At 37.3% G+C, this 21,976-nt stretch overlaps 1 protein-coding gene across 8 annotated transcripts in view; it reads right to left on the bottom strand.

Annotated features, from left to right (window-relative positions):
* Positions 1-464: 464 nt before the first annotated feature.
* Positions 465-21,976, bottom strand: part of LOC106876047 (recombining binding protein suppressor of hairless) — a 136,869-nt gene continuing 115,357 nt past the window's right edge. For 3 of the 8 annotated variants that reach the window (XM_089341237.1, XM_014924432.3, XM_014924431.3), the window contains 11 exons: positions 19,419-19,445; positions 18,683-18,778; positions 17,293-17,458; positions 15,979-16,153; positions 14,700-14,837; positions 13,798-13,910; positions 11,618-11,758; positions 11,304-11,459; positions 8,848-8,951; positions 6,938-7,019; positions 465-891 (listed from right to left, as the gene is read on the bottom strand). In XM_089341237.1, the coding sequence (XP_089197363.1) occupies positions 718-891; positions 6,938-7,019; positions 8,848-8,951; positions 11,304-11,459; positions 11,618-11,758; positions 13,798-13,910; positions 14,700-14,837; positions 15,979-16,153; positions 17,293-17,458; positions 18,683-18,778; positions 19,419-19,445 (1,372 nt within the window). In that variant the 3' untranslated portion in view covers positions 465-717. The remainder of the gene's footprint in view (positions 892-6,937; positions 7,020-8,847; positions 8,952-11,303; positions 11,460-11,617; positions 11,759-13,797; positions 13,911-14,699; positions 14,838-15,978; positions 16,154-17,292; positions 17,459-18,682; positions 18,779-19,418; positions 19,446-21,976) is intronic. The other 5 variants (XM_014924434.3, XM_014924435.3, XM_014924438.3 and 2 more) reach the window with 3 other exon arrangements.

The raw sequence follows: 21,976 nt of genomic DNA, 5'->3' as shown, positions 1-21,976 counted from the left end.
CATTAGTGACTGAAGTACTGCCCCACTTTAACTGTCCATGGACACATTGTTTAAACAGGTGCTAAATTGCTAATATCAAGGCCTTAACTAACTTAGATTCACTGATTTGCATATTTAATGTATTCTTGAGAGCTAGTTTAATTAATAAATTACTGGTTTGTTAACATTATTTGCATATGAATATGTTGTGTGTGTATTGATGTGCATAGTGTGTGTATGGATGTATGTATGTATGTATACACACACAAAAGAGATAGTATGTACTGCATACATGTTTTTGTGTACGTATGTATATAATTAACAGAGCATATGTATATATGTGTATATATATATATATACATACATAGTATACATTCAAGTGTCATGGCTACAACATATATTGATGCACAGCAGCAGTTACTACGACGACGACGACGACCACCACCACCACCACTACTACGTCTCACACTAATTCAAACCCTGGGGTTATCTTCTGCTTTGGAAGTCCTTATTCCGTGCTCATATCGAAAGATGAGGTAAGTTTCCAGTCAGTTTAGAATGTCACTCCATATCACTGTTGCGATGACAATAATGATGACAAGGATGATCGTTAATGATAATAATGATGATGACAACGACATTGATGATAATGATGACGATGATATTAAATTTTACAGAAGGAGAATAACAAACCACACCCCGTCCCCGCCCCCCACTATCCCCACCCCCTACAGTTGGCTACATTGGAGGAGCAGAGTAGTTCACAGACGAGGGGGGAGGTGGATCAGAGTTGGCACGGAGGACACGGTCGACGGCGTTGCAGTGTTGGCGTGGGCCAGGTTCAGGGGTGTACGTGAACGTCAGGCCTGTAGCGTAAATGATACCATCATTTCGAACCAGAGTCACAGGAACCTAGGAAAGAAAAAAAAAAGAAATATATAGAAAAATAAGTAAATAAGATAATTCAACAAAAGCAAAAAAATTATGCTCGACACTTCCATGGAATCAAGCTTCTATATACAATGGGATGTTATCAATAATCTGCCCAAAGAAGATTAAGAGATGAGGCAATGGCTATAATCACTACAACAGTTTGATAGAGAAATGATGCTGCACCGACCATGTTCGCCGGACATTGCCCCATGGAAAAATATGAATTCTGTAGACGAGGTCAGAACAGTACTGGAGGATTATTTTTTGTCACAGACAAGTGAATTTTGGAAGAGGGACTTTGCAAGTCTACCAGACAGATGGAAGAACATTGTAGAAAATGAAGGAGAGTATATTTTAGATTAATAAAGAACTTTGTTCATCTCAATATTGAAAAATAAAAGAAGTATACAAAAAACTGCATTATTTATGGGATGATCCAATATTTATCAGGACATTTGTTATTCAACACATGCTTCCAATCTAAAGATGCCATAACATTATGAACGAAAATTAGCCATTATTTTCAGCTGGTTCAATTATTATGTAGAAGCAAAAACTTTTTGTTAGTCATAGCATAATGAGTTTTCTTTTTTAATTTTTTTCTTCTGACAATCAGCTGTTAGCTAGGATTGAACCTGATATTTGTGGTGCTACAATAATGAACACTGGAGCATTAATGTCACTGAGTGCAATATCGTATAGAAGTGAGTTTAATGTGTTGCTGCTGTAGACACACACAGGCACAAAGACACACACCTTCCCACTCAGAGCCATGAGCAAGTATTTTTTTACTTGTATAAAAGAATATTTATTTACTTTAAACTATTTATGAAATCTATCAGTAAAGCTGACAAGTAAAGCATAAAGAAAGTACATTGCTAATAAATATATAAAAAGAGAACAGGCACTATATATATATATCTATATATATATAGATATTTTGAATGAAAAAAAAAAAGAGTTAAGCACTCAGGTTGGGCCGGTAGTGAGACAAAACTTGTTGCAGGTCAAAAGGTTCGGCTTTACTCAACTGGAAATGACAACAGCTTAGTACAAAGATCTGCTGTGATAGTGTTACTACACAGAATAACAATAAACATTGCAAAGGTGACGACGACAACGACTGAACGGGGGGCGGGGTAGGATGTTTGGTGGAGGGTAACAAGGGGAAAAGCGTGTGTCTGGGTAACTGGGAGATAAAGGATGAGAACATGACACTCTGAGACTTTATGGTTGAACTCATTAATTAATATCATTAATTAGATTACATAACTTCTGATCGGCAGAATGGAGGAACATCAACGACCAGTTTGTAAATTATTGTTGGTTTAACGTCTGTCTTTCCATGCTTGCATGGATCGGATGGAGTTTATGAGGGGCAGATTTTCTACGGTTGGATGTCCTAACGGTTGCCAACCCCTCACCTGTTCCCAAGCAAGGTAACGTCTCCCCCCACAGCCAGATATGTTCTCACACACACAAAAAAAAAAGAAAAAAATGAATGACACTGCTTCTATACCAGTGACACACATTTACAACTATCACATGACATCAAGTCACACACACACACACACACACAACTTCTTTTTAGTTTGTCTACCAAATCCCCTCACAGGTTGGGCCACGGCTATAATAGAAGACGCTTGCCCAAGGAGTGTCATACAGTGGGGTTGAACTCTGAATCCTGTGCCTGGGACATAAACTTCTTAACCACACTTACATCTATACCATAAAAATACTGTGGCACTTAACAATATAGAATATTGATTACAAAAATAACAAAATCAATATAACTTTAAATATCATCATCATCATCATCATCATCATCATCAAACCATTGTACAACAAGTGTCCTAATCTTCAACACACTGAGCAAAACTGTTGCTTACATAGGAATTAGGATGTGAAAATAGGTTGAGTCCATTATTGCAACAGGGGTGGGGGGCATTAGTTTTGTTTTTACATTACGATCATCAGCAGCAGCAGCATTTAATGTCCACTTTTCCATGCTTGCATGGGTCAGATGGAATTTAAGGCAGATTTTCTACAGCTGGATGCCCTTCCTGTTGCCAACCTTCACCTGTTTCCAAGTAAGGTCAATATTTTCCCTCCATGGCCAGATATGTTTTCAAAGAAGATTGGGAGTAAAAGATACTTCTTGCATGATGGTGATATTCGTTTACAACTATTATGTGAGGTCATGGCAGGGAGACAGCAACACACACACGAAAGGCTTCTTTCAGTTTCCATCTAACAAATCTGCTTTGGAAATGATTTTTTACAGCTTCTTAATACCAACCACTTAATAAGGTCCTCTCCACCTTGAGTTGAGTGCATTTATACGTACATATGTACACATGTATCTCTATGTATATGCTAGCGCATGTGCACATGTGTGTTTAAATAGTTTGTTTCCCAACCACATGGTGTCAGGTTCAGACCATGACTTTGGTCGGGCCGAGTGTATAGCAGAAGACATTCGCCCTAGGTGCCACGCAGTGGGATCGAACTGAGAACCATGTGGTTTGGAACCAAACTTCTTACCACACCTGAAACTATATATATACCTGTGCTACATAAAATATGCTTGCTAACAAATATGGTAATTTTATTTAAAATACTGGAGCTGGCTGTATTTGAAATTGAAAAGCTTTTAATTATTCTATACTTTCTATTCCATTTAATAGCTTTATTCTTCTCACGATATGTAACACTTTCCAATTTCTTTAATTTAAATTTAAAAAAATTTCTAAAAGCTTTTATACAGAAGAAAAGAAAATCGTGTTCCATTGTATTCTTCTTACAATTTTTTCAGACAGATTTTAAGCAAATACTTCTTAATATTAACATAACTGTACAGTGGAAACAAGTCAAACGAGACAATAGGTAAGTCAAATAAAAACTGTTTTTAGTTCAACAGGTCTCAATTGTAAGACACTAAAAATATCGTACTGGCCAAGCAGTAAGTTGGCTTTTTGTGAAGCCTACACACACACACACACACACGTACACAAAGCTACCATCTTTAGCAATATTGTTCAGCAAACAGAGATTTGTTATAATAGGAAAAATAGTTAATTGTAACATGATAAAATAGCTCCAGTGAAAGGTATAGAAGCTACAACATTATCAAACCACAGGAAATGGCTATTGGGAATAATAATAATAATAATAATAATAATAATAATAATAATAATAATAATAATAATAATAATAATAATAATAATAATAATAATAATAATAATAATATTTGACTTTCAGCAAAATACAAAGAGATTTTATAAAATACATTGTTTAATCACAATTGTACTGGCACATGGCTTGTGAATTAACTGAATGTGCATGTGTCTAGAAGTGTGTGTGTGTGTGTGTGTGTAAATGTATACATACATACATCTACATATATCATCATCATCATCCTTTACAGTTTATGTTCCATGCTGGCATGGGTCGGATGATTTCACAGAATCCAACAGATCCAAAGACTGCATCGTGCTCCCATGTCTGTATGTATATGCTAGTGTGTGTGTGTGTGTGTGCTTACATGTGTGTTTAAATAGTTTGTTTCCCAACCACATGGTTCCAGGTTCAGTCCCACTGCACGGCACCTTGGGCAAGTTTCTACTATTATAAAACCCTGGGATGACTGAAACCTTGTGATTGTATTTGGTAAATGGAAACTGAAAGAAGCCTATCATATATATATATATATATATATATATATATATATATATATATATATATATATATATATATATACATATATATGATGGGCTTCTTTCAGTTTCTGTCAACAAATCCATTTGCAAGGCTTTGGTCGGCCTGAGGCTATAGTAGAAGACACTTGCCCAAGGTGCCACACAGTGGGACTGAACCTAGAACCATGTGGTTGGGAAGCAAGCTTCTTACCACACAGCCACGCCTGCGCCTATATATTCCTCAGAGAAGAATGTCACACTCAACATCGGTTAGTGGCATCAGAGTATGACCGAGACAGACTGAGAGACAAGAGACATACTGGGGAATGAACAAAAGTTGGAAACCAAAACACCCTTCCATTAAATATGTTTAGGGTTATTTTAGATGATGTATATGATGATGATGATGATGATGAGGAGGAGGAGGAGGAGGAGGAGGAGGAGGAGGAGATGTCCTTTATAACAGAGAGGACAACTGAAAGTTTCTACAAGACAACCTGCTGAAAGCTGGAGAGCAATTCTATGGTTGGAGCAAGGTACCAACCTGATGCAATGCTATTCCACCATATGGTGGTGGAATAGCATTGCAGATAAAGCAATAAAGGCTAAAAGACAGGCGTGGAGAGAATGGAAGAGAGGAGGCAGTAAAGAACTACATCATGTGGCTAAGAGAGAAACTGGATGGTAAGTGTGGATAAGCTCAAAGAGGAGCATAAAACAGGAGACTTGCCATTGTTCTGCAATGAGAAGATCAGAGGTGTGAGGTATTCTGGATTGTGGGGGGGGGGGGGGGTAGTGTGTGAGGGTAAATGAAGACTGGAAGTGGAGAAACTTGTGTTCAAAATGACTGTGGTATGTTTACTCTGATTCACGATGATGGGAAGAAAGAAGTTTGATTACAAGAGGCTGTTGAATGTGGAAAATATGTGAGAAGAAGAGGATCTACCAAAATATGCTCAACAGAGGAAGCATTCAAGTGGACAGGTGTATGGTCAAACTGGTCATTAAGGATAGCAGACTGTCCCATCATTATCTCTGATATTACCCAGGAATCATGGAAGCCAAAACTAAAAACACGGTAGATAACATCACTGAGCATTAAGTAGGGTGTGATTCCTTTCTATTCTGGGCAAATTTTGTAATCAGAGCAAAAATGCAAAAGAAAAAACAAAAGGTGCCAAAATGATATGAAATATATGTAGAGAGAAGGTGCTTGGAGCATTTTGCTCCAGCTTGGGATGGATGTCAGAGACAGAGTCTATGCACTTTTCTGGGGTTTTCTTTTTAAAGAAACAACAAATAAGAGAAGAAACCGTTCAGTCTGAAAGCTTTGACAACTGGTGTTGGTGCAGCCATCAGAAAGAGAGAGAATCTGTGAACAAAGGAAGGCTGAGCAAACCAGACGACATTGTCAGAGTTGAATGGTAAGAAGAAAAAAAGAACTGAACAAAGAAGTGAAAATACAAAAGAACAAAAAAACCCACAAGACAAGGCATAACTTACTAGAAGCTGACTTCAAGAACAACAATAGGGACAACCACCTTCTGGAGTCAGTCCACGAAATGGAGGGAAAATGAAGACAAAATACAGAGGACAATTAAAGATTGAAGATGGCAAGACAGATGAAAAAAGAGCTGGGTAAATTGATGTTGAAAATATAATTTTAAATATCTTAACATCAAATTCCTACACAGTCAGGAAGCAGAATCAAAAAACATGCTGCAGATATTCATGCAGAAACATAAAAAAAGATGTTTTTTAATATACTAAAAACCAAGTACAGATGCCCTCAGTGTTGCAGAAGTCTCTGTTTTGTCTCTTCTATTTTACTTCAGCTGAAAGACTTACAATCACCATCTAAAACCCTGTCTTACTTTATTCCTTCTGCTCCGTCCTATGTGTCTCAGCTGAAAAAAAATTATCTTCCATATCTATTTTGTTGAATAGGATTCAGAGACAGTACTGAAAGCTACAACATGAATTCTATAAAAAATCTTAAGAGATAAACTTAAAAATGAGAACATTGCCCTGCTAACACCAAAGTAAGCCACAATAATAACTTGTCAACCATTAATGTACTTGGTAGAATATTCGGGTTGCAAAACGAAATACTTTGTCTTTTCAAACAAATTTTGTTTCTTCAAGCATGGCTCCATGGTTAAGAAATGTGTGTGTGTGTGTGTGTGTGTGTGTGTGTATACATAGACCTATAAAATGGAGAAGGATTACTACTGAACTGAACAATAGCATGGGAAAACAAACTTTTAAGACAGGTGATGATTAAACAAATGAACAAAAATGTTAGTGTAGAAGGTGTTAAGATTTACCTGAAGTGGTTGCCGTACCCATCGCCAACCAGCACGGAATGCAGAAATATCAGGAACTACACATAGCATGCTTTCTTCACATCTGTAACAAAAACAAAAACATCACAACAATTTCATCAATGATATCAAAACAGAAACAACAATATAACAACTGGGACTTCTTCTGAACAACAAAGGAGTTGCATATGCACTCATGTGCAAAGGTGCACCAACACTCTACTATGATGCACCAACAAGACAACCAAAGCAAGTTTCTGTACAATGGCTTGAACTATCTACTCAATATATCAGTCAAAATCTCCCTCAAATATTTGCTCTGCTGTCTTTATAACAGGGGCCACACAAGGGAGTGTATAGATCCATTTGGAGAGAGATGATGTGTGGGGACTGGTATGTCAAAGAATAGACCCGACATTTCCTCTGCCTAAAAAGGTGACTAAATGAGGCTCTGAGGTAGGATTTGCACTCTGACCTCATAAAAACCGTCACCAGTAATTACTGCCCAAAAACAGACCCACGGCTTAGAGGACTGTTACCTGATTAGTGTAACAGCTACAAAGGTGCCAGGAGTAGTAGGAAATCACCAACACATGGTGTATGCAGCACATTCCCCCATACTACTACTACTACTACTACTACTACTACTACTACTACTACTACTACCACTACTACTACTTGTAGAGACACTCATATCCACTTGGAAAGCAGACATGAATCTTTTTTGATACCAACTGACATAACGCTGTCCCTGGTTCTGACATAAGTTTCCTGCTTTATGGTAACCAAAATGAAAAACTTTTTCATTAAAATCTCATGTTATTTTATGCTTGAAACACCAGTTTAGCATCCACAGAATACAAATAGGATTTGAATAGACAGAGGTTGGCACAGTATTGGGAAAGTGCATCAATTAAAGCCAGTTTAATCCTTTCGATACCTGAGACTGCCTCTGCTTCTGTGATACAAACATTCAGTTTTAAAATGATTTAAATTAAAACTTTCCTTCAAAATTTTATGTTGATTTATGTTCCAAACACCAGTTTAATAATGACAAAGTTATTTTACATAATTCTTCATTATTTTTTGAAAGTAATTGAAGCAAAGGCTGCGTGTTTCCACAAAAATATGGTAACAAAAAAAGTTAATCCCTTAAATTGCATTGTATATATTTTGTTTTAAATTGTAATTTTGAACACCCATCTTTCTTTGGTATGATTTAAATAATGTACGAGTTTAGGGTCAAACCGATAACAAAATATTCCAAGATAAAATTCAATATAACAAGGGTAGTAAGCTGGCTTTGTTCAACTGCCAAGTGCAGTAAATCTGGGTTCACTGTAGCATGTGTAGATCAATGATCAATCGATGTGGAATGATGTGACTATTATTTCATTGAGGTCAACATCAAAGTCAAAGTATTTTTCATATAATAACCATTTTTCCATGAGAGCAAGAATAAAACAAAAACGTTAAGTACTTAACAGTAGTTTTGTTCCCCACCTGTTCTAAGTTCAAATTCTTTCTGGGTTACTAAAATGCAATAATATACTAACACCTTTTTTTTTTCTAATAAGACCGATAAAGACCGGTCTTATTACTAATAGTGCTCATAGTATTAAGCAAATGAGAGATAAACCATTCCCGCGCCACTGACAGGTTAGAGGCACCTGTGCTGGTGACACACAAAAAGGCACCGGCTACACTCTCAGAGTGGTTATATTCCTCCAGTCATAGAAACAAGCCAAATCAGAATGGAACCTGGAGTAGCTCTCCAGTTCACCAGTTCCAGTTAAACTATCGAGCCCAGGACAGCATGGAAAACGGATGCTAAATGATGATGGTGATGATGATGATGATGATGAATAATTAAGAGATGGAACATGAAACTACAAGAAATAAAAAAAACGAACCTGTACATTGTTTCCGCTTCTACGTCACCAAACCATACTTTCAAGATTGGCGTGAAGTTCTCTCCAGTCAATTCCAGCATAGCAACATCTCCACCACCATTTAGCTACAAGAATTCAGAATGGAGAGAAAAATAAATAAATAAATAAAGGTAAATTCTTAGATTCTTCATACAAAGTTTACAAAGGATGGCACACATTTACATACACTGTCTCCTCTTTCTGCCTATGCTACTGCTACTATAACAGCCTCTGCTCCTCATAACTATTGAATTAAATAGCACTTCTATCCCCACCCCACTCTCCCCATCCAACATACCTGCCTCTTTTTCTCTCATCACCTGTAACGAGTCTTCATCTCCAACATGCTTTCAATAACAACTATTCACAGATCTCTCTCTCTCTCTCTCTCTCTCCCAAGTATCAACCCCCTGGAATTCAGTTCCCACTCATATTTTTTCCTGCAATCAACAACAAAAATTAACAACCCAACCCATTTCACAGTGAAGGTCATGCCTACTGGTTAAAGCCTGATGACTAAACCACAAACAAAATAAACAACAAGAAAAAACACTTGTGGGGGGGGGGGGGAGCAGGTGTGCACTCATGACCTGTTTGTTTCTATAGCAACACAATATAATCAAAAGCATGTGGCAGAAATCATCTGGACCATGACACACACACACACACACACACACACACACACACACACACAAAACATTTGATCCATGACACAGGGCCACATTGTAATATGGACAACTCCCGTACAATTAGCCATTTGACATAAAGCAATAATTAGTAATTAACATACAGCTAACGATGGAGAAAGCTTTTGCATAATTCTTATTTGTCATTAAAGACTAAGAATAATGGAATAATGATATACACTAAAAGGACACATGATGACGATGATGATGATGATGATGACGATGATGATGGTGGTGATGATGATGATGGTGATGATGGAAGATTCAGAACAGGTACTGAATCGGTGATACATGGCTTCTATAAAAGAACCGTCCGACCATGACAAAATGTAACTCAACACAAAGGTAGTGTTTAAAAGCCATGACAAGTGCGTGTGTGTGTGTGTGTGTGTGTGTACTCACACATAAATATACCTGTTCTCCTCCTCAGCAAAACTTGCTCTACAGCCTCACATCTATTACTCACTCCCCCACCCATCTCCCATGATTCCTCATCTCTTTATTCATATCTACCCCGTTACATCTCTCATCCCTCCATCACCTGCACAAACTGCATCATCCATTTCTCTTCGCTCCCTCCATTCCCCGCTGGACCACCCTCACCACTTCCCTCCCACTCCTCCAATACACTCAGCCTCCCCACCACTGCTACACTGATAGCCAGCACTCTCAACCCTCTGTGAACACCCCTATTGACACCCAATACCAATTCTTACATCTACCTCAATGACCACCCACCCTTATCTTTGTCCACCTCTTATCTTTATTGCCAAATCGCTCCTCTACTGATTCTACCCCTGAACATTAGCCCTAATCATGGCCAAACTGTGATTCACGGGGGGTGCTGCTAACAAAACCTTGATTATGAACCACGTCTCATGTGGCCTGCTTTTCAAACAGGGTTGGATATGTCTAGTCTGGTCCCTTCCTCCATTCAAGCCTTGTCTTGCTCTCTATCTCTCTTCTATCCTCCTCCGGGGTCACCTGAACAAATGTACCCACCCTTGGGTATTGCCTACTCTCTACACTAACACCCCTATACCACCACCCTTATCTACCCATTTCTGACCTCTCTGCTGTCGTTGCCCCCTCTCTCCTATTCTTCCATGGTTTCCACACGGAGTCTCTCCTCTGTTGGCGCCAAGAGAAAATGCATCCAGTCCACACTGGAAAACGGTTGGTGTTAGGAAGGGCATCCAGCCATGCATGGAACCCATATTGAATAACATGTACAGGTACCTGGCTTCGAGAGAAGTTTATGAGGATCCTGATAAGAAACAGCTTAAACTATGATGACCCATCAAACCCAGGGAAAGATGAAGTAAAATGATGAGGATGAATGACTGTAACCAGGATTATATTACTTGACTACAAGATATTCTACCAGAAAGAAAATTGTGGAGACCAATAATTTGCAGTAGTTGGGGGTGCTGGCAGCACATAAAAAGCACCCGTGTTGGTACCCTGTTAAAAGCACCCAGTACATTCAGTAAAGTGGTTGGCATTAGGAAGGGCATCTAGCCATAGAAACTATGCCAAAACAGATGACTGGAGCCTAGTGACGCCCTCTGGCTTACCAGCTCCTGTCAAAGCATCCAAACCATGCCAGTATGAAAAATGGATGTTAAATCGTGATGATGATGATGATGATGATGATGATGATGGAGTATGTTCTCCAGCTACAAATGATACCATAAAAACAACAACAACAACACATAATGTCTCTGTAGAGTAACATATTTAGGTACTTACATGTAAGCTACTGACGACTGGTACGGGGGTAACCGTGGCCTTAACAGGGCCCATACCTTCAAAGAATGTATACTCCGCTTTATCTGTGCTTATTATTGTCCAAGAGGCACCGTCATTTATCATTTCCTTATTTGGTTCTTTTGGACATGGTGTGGCCTAGAAAAGATGAAAGACGGTAACGTTACAACTTCAACATATTTTACATCGTTAAACATAAACAAAAAGCAACCATTTCAAGAAATGTCATTGAGAATCCAGACGGAGATATTCTCAGCGAGGATTAAAGTATTAAGATATAGATTAATGTAAATTACCTGGAACTGGATAATTCTCTCCTGAGAAAGACAAAGGTACATCCTCTCCGTATCTTTCATGTAAAATGCACACTTATGCAGCTGAGACACAGGGTCATCTGCATCAAGTAACGCAGTCTGCTTGTCTACTTTTCGGATTATCTGAAATAATAAAACGGGAAGGTTTAAGCAATGATGATGATGATGATGATAATAGATGTAAATAGGCCCAGGCATCATATTGAAAGAATTCAGACAAAAATCATGCCTCCTCATTGATATGACTGTCCCAATCGATATAAATGTATTTGTCAAGGCCTACAAAAAAACTGAGCAAGTATAAAGATCTTGAAATAGAAATTAGCAAAATGTGGAACCTCAAGACTAAAACAATACCTGTTGTCATAGGTGTCCTAGGGATGATGGCAAAAGGGGCTGATTGCTACCTAGGAAACCCCAAATTGGCAGAAATTCAAAAGATAGTGCTCATGGGAACTGCCCATATCCTACGTAAAATACTTTCTATGTAATCTCAAATTTTAAAACAAACTCATAATTTTCTTATGGTTTCTTAAACATTTTGTAGAACAACTCTACGTACTGAGTGATAGAAAACTGGTGGGGTGGGGGTGGAATGAAATGATCAAATCTCAATACCCACAAGTTGTTTCAACAACAACAACAACAACAACACAAACATGGTTTTTATAGGATTTAAATTGAGAATGCCAAGGGCTGGAACTAAATATTACAAGGCATTTAGTTCAATATATTAATATTTCTTCCACTCCACTGGTGGTGGTGATGGTGGTGATGTTGGTGATGATGATGATGATGATGGTGATTATTTCTTGCTTATCGAAGCATGAAAGCCAGTAAGGCATTCATGCTTGGATAAGCAAGAAATACACCAAGGTTGACTGAAGCAACCTTAGTGTATAACAGTGGTGGTGTGAGGAGGAGGAGGGGAGGAGGAGAGAAATAAAAGGTAAAGTCAATGGAAGAGGAGGGGGAGGCAGAGAAGGAGGAGGAAGAAGAGGAGGAGGAGTAGGGGTGGGATGATTTCCTACCATAAAATGTGAAATGAAAATTTTGTGATGAACTGGATTTCGTATTGAAGATTCGAGACAGCTGTCTTCCTGGAGAGGACACCAGTCCATCGTCAACCCTACACTAATCAAATGATTAACAACAGGCATAGCTGTTTGGTTAAGAAGCTGGCTTTGTGATTGATGGTTTCAGGTTCAGTCCCACTGTGTGCCACATTGGGAAAGTGTCTTCTTCTATGGCCCCAGGCCTAGCAAAGCCTTGTGAGTGGATTTAGTAAGCGGAAACTGAAAGAAGCTTTTCATGCACACATACATATGCATGTCTACAAGAATTTGTGTCTGTGTATGTGCTTGTCCTCTCAACTGGTGTTGGTTTGTTAACATCCCTGTAACTTAGTGCTTAGCCAAAAGAGATCGATAGAATAAATCCCAGATTTTAAAAAGATAATGAAATACTGGGGTTGATTTGTTTGACTAAACTCTTCAAGGTGGTGCTCCAGTGTGGCCACAGTCCAATGAATGAAACAAGTAAAAGATGTGTGTGTGTGTGGCCTAGTGGTTAGAGTGTTGCAATCATAATCGCAAGATCAGGGTTTCGATGCCTTGACTGGCAGTGCGTTGTGTTTTTAAGCAAAACACTTCACTTCAGATTGCCCCAGTCCACTCAGCTGTAAATAGGCCACCCCTGGAAGGGACTAGTGTACCATTCGGAGAGGGTGGGGAATGTTGGCCTGTCCACCTAGAGAGCAGTGGAGTGGCATCATTTGAAAGCCACAACAATGTGAGGAAGCGCATTGTGACCAGCAGGGTTTAACAACATCTGACAGTCTGGTCGATACAATGAGGTGTGTGTGTGTGTCCTTGGTTTGACATCATGATAATTATAAGTATCACTATCATGCAAGTGATGTTTTTTTGTTTCCAGTCTTCCATACAAACATGTCTGGTCATGGAGGAATTGGGAACAGGTGAGGGTTGGTGACAGGAAAGGCGTCCAGTCATAGAAAATCTGCCTCAACAAATTCCATACGACTCTTGCGAGCATGGAAAAGTAAATGTTGATGCAGTGATGATGATAAATAAGCACATTCTTAGAAGGAACAGTCTAGAGGAAGAGACAGGGGAGGGGGGAGAGAGAAATGAAGTATTTACCAATCTCGGAAGAGCCATTCCGGTGACAGAACACACTAGTTTGATGGTGGAGCCGTAGTGGATGTAACCATCTCGAACAGTAAATTCCTCCGATTCACTTTCATTGTCGTCCACTGAAGAAGAGAAACGTTAAAGCAATTATTCACAACAACATCAACAGCAACACTAAAACAGTGACGATCAATATTTAGGATAGATTGAAAAGGTTACTGATGATGACGATGACGATGACGATGATGCCGCATGGGTGCCATTTACATGACGCTGGCAACGACTACGATTTCACTTGAGAAGACTGGTCAAGCCAAGTGAAATCCTAGTCGTGGCTGCTGCCAGTGTCGTGTGAATGGTATCCATTACACTCCTGGAGTGGTTGGCGTTAGGAATGGCATCCAGCCATAGAAAACCATGCCAAATCAGATCGGAACCTGGTGCAACTCTCTGGCTTACCAGTTTTCAGTCAAACTGTCCAACCCATGCCAGCATAGAAAGCAGACATTAAATGATGATGATGACGGATCAGAGGTTGTTGATCAAATGAAGTCCTGTAATACACCAAGCTTGGCCAACTTTCTATGAGGAGCCAGCCACATGAGGCATGGCTCATCATCAGGGGAGCTGCTGCCCCGCCTTTCATTTGTTTCAGCTATTAGGCTGCGGCCATGCTGGAGCACCACCTTGAAGAATTTTTAGTCAAATCAATCGACCTCAGTACTTTCTTTTTTTTTCTAAGCTTGGTATTTATTCCATCATTCTCTTTTTCTGAACCGCTAAGTTACAGGGATGCAAACACAACACCAGTTGTCAAGCAGTGGTGGGAGTTAAATACACACACACTGAATTTTGGGAACCAAAATGAAGAAATATAATGAAAAGCAAAACCCTTAATAAATACTACTTACAGAGGTGTATTGTAAATGCACCCCACTGCGTAGAACTGGCATGAAAATTGCCATCTTCTACATGGAGGTATCGTGTGCTGACGGTCTGTGATCGAAGACGGTTGAACAGAGCCACTTTGGTACCAGAAGCAATGCATACTGGGAAGGAAAATAAAATATAAATAAGTATAAGTCTGTGGGGTTTTTTTTTTGTTGAGTAGAAATCAGAGCCAAACCAGCTGAAGTTGGTAAGTTTAAACTTTCTCTATAAACATGTAGAATTACATGAGAGACATCCTACCCTTGCAAATTTAAATGAACTGCCGTATAATCAATAATCATTACTAAATTAATCCAATTTCTGTTGTTTCAGTTTATTTTGAAAATAAATAATTTAGAAAAATAATTTTGTTCTTAAGAAGTTGGCATTTGAAACATAAACATGAAACTTTGAAGGGAATTTCTTTTTAGACCACTTCAACCTTTTCGTAACCAAATTTCTGTTGCAATACACTGCATTTGTTTCAATTAATTTTGAAAATAATGAAAAATTTCGTCAAATATTTTAGTCATTATTAAAGAGGTGAGAAAGGCCATGAACTGGTGGAATCTTTGTGGCATTTTTTCCAGCTCTTTATGAGTTCAAATCCTGCCTTTCATCTCTCCGGGGTCAATAAAATAAAGTACCAGTGAAATACTGGGGTCAATGTAATCAACCTAAACTCTCCTCTCAAAATTGCTGGCCTTGTGCCAAAATCAGAAGGAATTATTAAGCTGGTCTTTGAAATATAAATTAACAAAATTTAGATCATATTAAAAAAGTGTCTATCACAGAATAAAGGGTGATCTCAGAAGGGCTGACATCAAAAAGGACCAACCTTAAGACCTCAATAAAACACTTGGAATGGATTTGAACTCAGGACTATAGAATTAGAATTTCTATCATTCTATAATTCTCATAAACCCTTTTGGTACTGACCTGTTTGAGATCACCCTTAGTACTATGGCACAAATTTTCTGTTTTAAACTGTTCTAAATTAAAAATGCTTCATCAAAATTCCATGTTAATTTATGTCTCAAACACCAGATTAATAACAACAAAGTTATTTTACCAAATTCTTCAAATTTCCAAAATTAATTTTCTGACAAAAAGGTTAATATTTAATTGGTCTAAACCAGCAAGAACTAAATCTCTTGGTCTCTTGTAATATCAAATGCAAAATGGTTTATTTAGAAATAAACAAATGGTCGATAGCAAAAGAACTGATTTTATTGAGAATGAAGTTTATTGAGTACTCACAATCTGCATTTTTTAAAGACTGTTTCTTTTTTGAAGGTTTTGATATCACTTTGATTCTTTTGCTGTTGAACATACCTATGTCTTGACTATTGCCATAAAACATCTTCACAGACAACATAAAATGCTTTCGTTTATCAGAATCAGATATATACAAAGTTTTAGCAGCACAATAATTCTAGGAAAAGAAAAAAAAAAAGGGAATAAAATAAGATGAGATGACCAAACTCTTGTTCAAAAATACAACCCTGGAATTCTGTAAAATAAAAGGAATAAAATAAGGAAATATTACCATAAAAGACAGATACATTAAGCGATGCTAATATCAATGCATTCGTCTCTTTTCAACATCTGTGATTCTATGCTTGGATTGCTCGGAAGGAATTGGTTGAGACAGATTTTCTAAGGCTGGAAGCCATTCCTGTCACCAAACTTCACCTGTTTTTAAATGAGGTAATATTTCCTCATGGCATGGCATGTTTCCATAAAGATTGGAAATGAAAAACCCCATTGATATAAGGGTGAAACTGGTTTACAATATGCCTGCAATACCAAAACACAAACACACAAATTTATTATTCTGTAACAAAAATAATTTTGACAGTAACTTCAAAGCTTCGGTCAGCTAAGCCATCCTCCAATGATCGGTTAACTGGCTGAAACTTTGAAGTCACTATCAATACAATTCTTGCCAAAAAATACTAAATTTGTTCTCTACCAAAATTTATTGTGTAATCCTTCAGTTTAATGTAAAATCGTTTTTATTATAGCATAAAAACAAACATTAATATATATATATATATATATATATATATAATGGGGTTCCACTCAGTTTTCCATATACCAAATTCACTCACAAGGCATTGGTTGGCCCAGGGCTATAGTAGAAGACACCTACCCAAGGTGCCATGCAGTGGGATTGAACATGAAACCATGTGGTTGTGGAATCAACTTCTTAACCACACAGCTGTGCTTGTATATGTGTATGTGTGTGTGTGTGTGTGTGTGTGAGCACGTACACACACGTGTGTGTGTGTTTATGTGCTTTTGCATGTGTGTGTAAATGTACACATACATATGTGCATGTGTTTGTAAGAGCATGTGTGTATGCATGCACACACCTACATACACACACACGCACACACACACCTACATACACACACACGCACACACACACCTACATACACACACACGCACACACACACCTACATACACACACACGCACACACACACCTACATACACACACACGCACAAAACAAGATAGAGAAAATCTTTTTCCCAAAATATAAAAATATTTTAGAAACGGTTTTCCTTACCTTTCCTTCTAAATTCAGCTGAACCATATCCTGATCTGAGTTACCGATACCCATGAATGCACATACCAAGGATTCTTGTTCTGTGGCACCATCTCTTTCTAACTGCTCTTTTTTCCGCTTCCAACCATTATTAAACAAGTATATACAAGGAGGAGGACAGAAAAATCTACAACAGAAAAAACACCAAATACCTGTAATTCTTGTGGGAAGGGGATTTGTTGTTTTGGTTTTTTAATCATGGAAAATATAAGACTACTACCAAAATAACGGTTTCTTATTTTGGTGCAAGACCAACAATTTTGAAGGGAGAGGGAGTCATCGATACCATTGACCCAGCACGAGACCGGTACTATATTTTATCAATCCTGAAAGGAAGGTGAAAGGCTAAGTTGACCTCAATGAGATTTGAACCCATAATATAAAGATCCAGAACGAATGTCAGAAAAGCATTTTCTCTGATGCTCCAACAACTCACCCAGTTCACTGCTGCCAACAATGGTTCCTTTATTGCCTCCAAGAACTCTTGACCTTCCCTTTTTTTATACAAACAGTCAAAATTTCCTTTCACCTTCTCTCTATTTTATGCTTTGTCCATTTAGCCAAAGCGTCCATAGTTCTGAGGATAAACAGGCAATGAGAAATGTTAAATCCCAAATCCTCACCACTACCACCACCATCATTCTAAAATCCACTTTATCATACAAGCATAGGAGAAATGAAATTAGCTGAGGCAGATTTTCTGCAGCTGGGTGCTCTTCCTGTCATCAATCCTCACCTGTTTCCAAATAAAGTAATGTTTCTCTATGGCCAGACACATTTTTTTACAAAATATTGGAAATGAATGAGATTTGTTTACAGAAATCATATGATGTCAGGACAAGGAAACCCAAACACACACACACACGGTGGTGGTGGTGATGACAACGGTATACAGAGTGTGCTGGGTGCTCTTCTTTTTGGTGCCACCAGTGCTGGCGAAGTTGCCATGAAACTTGTAGGACATAAAAGAACAGAGGTAAAAGAAAGGGAAAAAAAAGCTGCTACCACAAAAAGAAAGTGTCTGGGAGAGGACGGTGGATGTGGGTGGCTTTATTCCAGGTGTTGAAAGGCTAAAGTAATATTGAGAGACAAGCACAGGTGTCTTGCAAGAGAGGACATATATGGTTGAAGGGGACAAGAGAAAGGCAGTGATGAGGGGCCAGAACAAACTCTCCTCCCCACTACCTTCCTCATATCTCTTTCAGCCATCGGTCTGTCTGTCTGTGTGTATGCATGAATGCATGTATGTCTTTCTGTATGTATGTATGTATATATGTCTTTATGTCTGTATGTATGTAGTTGAGACAATTGGAAGAATGTCCATCATAAAAGAGAAATTCTTCATAAATACCTTTTTTCATTTCCATATGACTTTTGGGCAACTTTGGCATGTAATATGACCAATACCTGGTCTCCACGGTCTCGTAGATATTTTCTCATAGCTTCTCTGGAAAAAAAAAAAAAAAAACAGGAACAATAAGCAAAAAAATTCATGTTGATAGTGCTGTGTCATTTTTTTTTTACAAAATGTAAGATGCCTACAGTTCAGGCATAATTCATCATGATATCACATTTGACATTTTTTAAACTACTGAAGAGTGGTTTGTAAGAGTACCACTTATTTTAAAGTAATGTAAGTCAACATGGTGGAATAATCCTTCTCTCGCCAGCTGTTGTACTGTAAACTCAATTAATGTTCTACTATTTTGCTGTTATGAGCCGAGATCCAGACAGTGATATAGGCTCTTGCTGAGTTTTGAACCATGGCTCTCAAGGTTTCTCCAACTTAGAACTATGATATACTGTATCACCATAAAAGGTATTAACTTTGACCAATCAGCACTAAGTAACACATTATGGTTAATGCAGGTCACTGAGAGATGAACCTTAAATATGAATAAAATGCTGTGCCTATAAAAAGCAATATATTTAAGCCCATACAGCCCTAATGTTACTTATAAACAAAATAGAACTTAAATTGGTGGGATACAAATTGAAATTTCGCAACAGTGAGGCCTCTCATTCTTTGGGCTTTTATATAAGCTGTTTAAAAAAATCATTATAAATTAAAATTTTTATAAACCTACCTCGTTAATCTTTGGTCTTGATATTGACTGCAAATGAAATAAGAAAGAAAAAAATAAAAGAAAAATTATTTACAAATAATTCCAAATTTTCAATACTATAAAATAAAAAAAAATATGCATGTTTTATACAAAGCAAAAACATTTACAGCTCAGAACATCCAGAAATTTCTGAGGCACCGTTGCCAGGCAAAGTGTTTCAGGGGCTGTGTCTTGAAGTTAAAATGATTTCAACATGGAAGACACAGGTTGGCCATTGAAAAACACACAAAGACAACTGTTAACTTCACTTAATTATTTATTGTTTGTTATATAATGTCAAAATATTTGTCACACAAATTGCAACCTGGTCACTGACAAGGATCCACCGGATCTTATGAAAATTACTGGAATCCTCTTATGGGTTTGGAGAAAGCAATAAAAGATCTCTTTAGCAGTATCAGGATAGAGTTCCTAGAGTGTCCTGAACAAGTTTGCCATTCAAGTGATACTCTGGTTTTCATGTGTGTTATTCAACATCAGGTTCATTCTGGTCAAGCTGCTAATTCTAGAAAACTGAGTGATTACAAAGAGAGGAACTTCTTTCATAGCTTGGTTCAACCAAGTTATACTGCAACATGGTCGATCATAGCATGGAATCACACATTAGCCATTCAATAAAAACATTAAAAAAAAAAAGTGATGGGAGGAGCAACGTTTTGAAATAAATCATTTTTGTCCCAAGAGATTAACGAGCAAATGTAAAGGCATTAATTGAGTTATTGAATTAATTATTATTTTAAAGTTTTTGAAATGGATGTTATTTTCAGGATAGAGGAATCATAGTGGTTAAGAATATTGAAACATACAGTTCTATATTTAAGAGATGAAGAATTATGTACATTATTTACATTATTTACATTTGAAGGTTATTTGTCCTCATCTTGTTTGTTGTTAACCTTGATTAATAATAGTAATAATAATAATAATAATAATAATAATATAATAATAGTAACATCGTTAGGAATGAGAACCCAGGTTCGAAATTTCCCCAAGACACCTGACGAAGGCTGGAGGGTATATCAGCCGAAACGTTGTGTTAACAACAAACAAGATGAGGACAAATATCTGTCAGATGTAAATAATGTAAATAATGTAAATAATTCCTCATCTCTTAAATATAGAACTGTAAAACTCTATATCGTTTTCAAAATGGGTACCACATATCTTAACTCTTTGTTGTAATTAATTAAAAAAATAATGAAGAATATAGTAAAATAACTGTTATTGATTATAAGCTGATGCTTAGAACATAAACGGATTTCAAATTTGGGCACAAGGCCAGCAATTTCAGGGGAGGGGTAAAGTCAATGACATTGACCTAAAAAAAAAAATGAAAGGTAGTCACCCGGGATTTGAACTCAGAACATAAATTAACTTGAAATTCGATGGAAGGTTTTAGTTTAGATTACTTTAACCCTTTTCTAATTACATTTCTGATTAAAAACACTGTTTTTGTTTCATTTAAATTTGTAAATGATAAAGAATTTTGTAATATAACTTTGTCATTATTAAGTTCATGTTTGGAACTAAAATTATCATAATATTTTGATGGAAGATTTTAATTTCAATAAAATTAAGACAACAGAAAGTTTATGTTATGGAAGCAAAGGTAGTCGCAGGTAGGATGGTATAAAAAGGGTTAAAACCAAAATCTTAGCTCAATAAGAAACGATAGTGAGAGAAAAACTCAGGGAAATTTTCATTCGATGAATTTTCTCTCTGCTTTAAGCTATACAAGTACAATTGATTGGGTGAAGATAAAATTCATAAAAACCAATATATTTTAATTAAAAATAATCAGTTTGACACACACATACATATATGCTCTCACACACATTACTGTAACTAAGTGGTCGATTTCCTTCATCTCTGCATTCTATCTGCTAACTATTCTCTCTCTCTCTCTTTCTCTCTCTCTCTTTCTCTCTCTCCCGCTCTGTATGTATGTATACACACACACACACACACACACACACACACACACACACACACAGAATAGTTAGCAGATAGAATGCAAACATGTGTTTATATAAGCTCAAACCCCTTTGAATTTTGTTCAACGGTTATTTCCCCCCCCCCCCCATGAGCTAATGGGAAGTAAATTATCTCTTTAATCCAGAGTAATTTGTAGATTCCCCTGAAGGGAAACAAAACCTTATTGGTTAAATTTTAAAATCATATGATAGGGTCTTATCAAATTACTTCATTCAGTGAGTTTTATCTCACTGGAGAAGGATGCTGTGGCTGGCCACTCGCAGTGCCCTTTCAACATCTCATGAGGTCAGTGATTTTGTGTGGCTATCTGCTTTATATATATATATTTTAGTAGAATCTAAAACACACACAGACACACACACACACACACACACACACACAGAGTCTTATTATGGCAACCAAATAATTGTCACATATATATATACATATATATATATATACATATATATATATATATATATATATATATATATATATATATATATATATATATGGTTACATGCACACATAAATACCTATGATGG

The sequence above is a fragment of the Octopus bimaculoides genome, chromosome 24 (genome assembly GCF_046866305.1).
Source record: "Octopus bimaculoides isolate indiv1 chromosome 24, ASM4686630v1, whole genome shotgun sequence".
Taxonomy (NCBI): Eukaryota; Metazoa; Mollusca; class Cephalopoda; order Octopoda; family Octopodidae; genus Octopus; species Octopus bimaculoides.
Note: the sequence above shows the minus strand (reverse complement) of the source record. Positions and strands in the feature narration are given on the sequence as shown.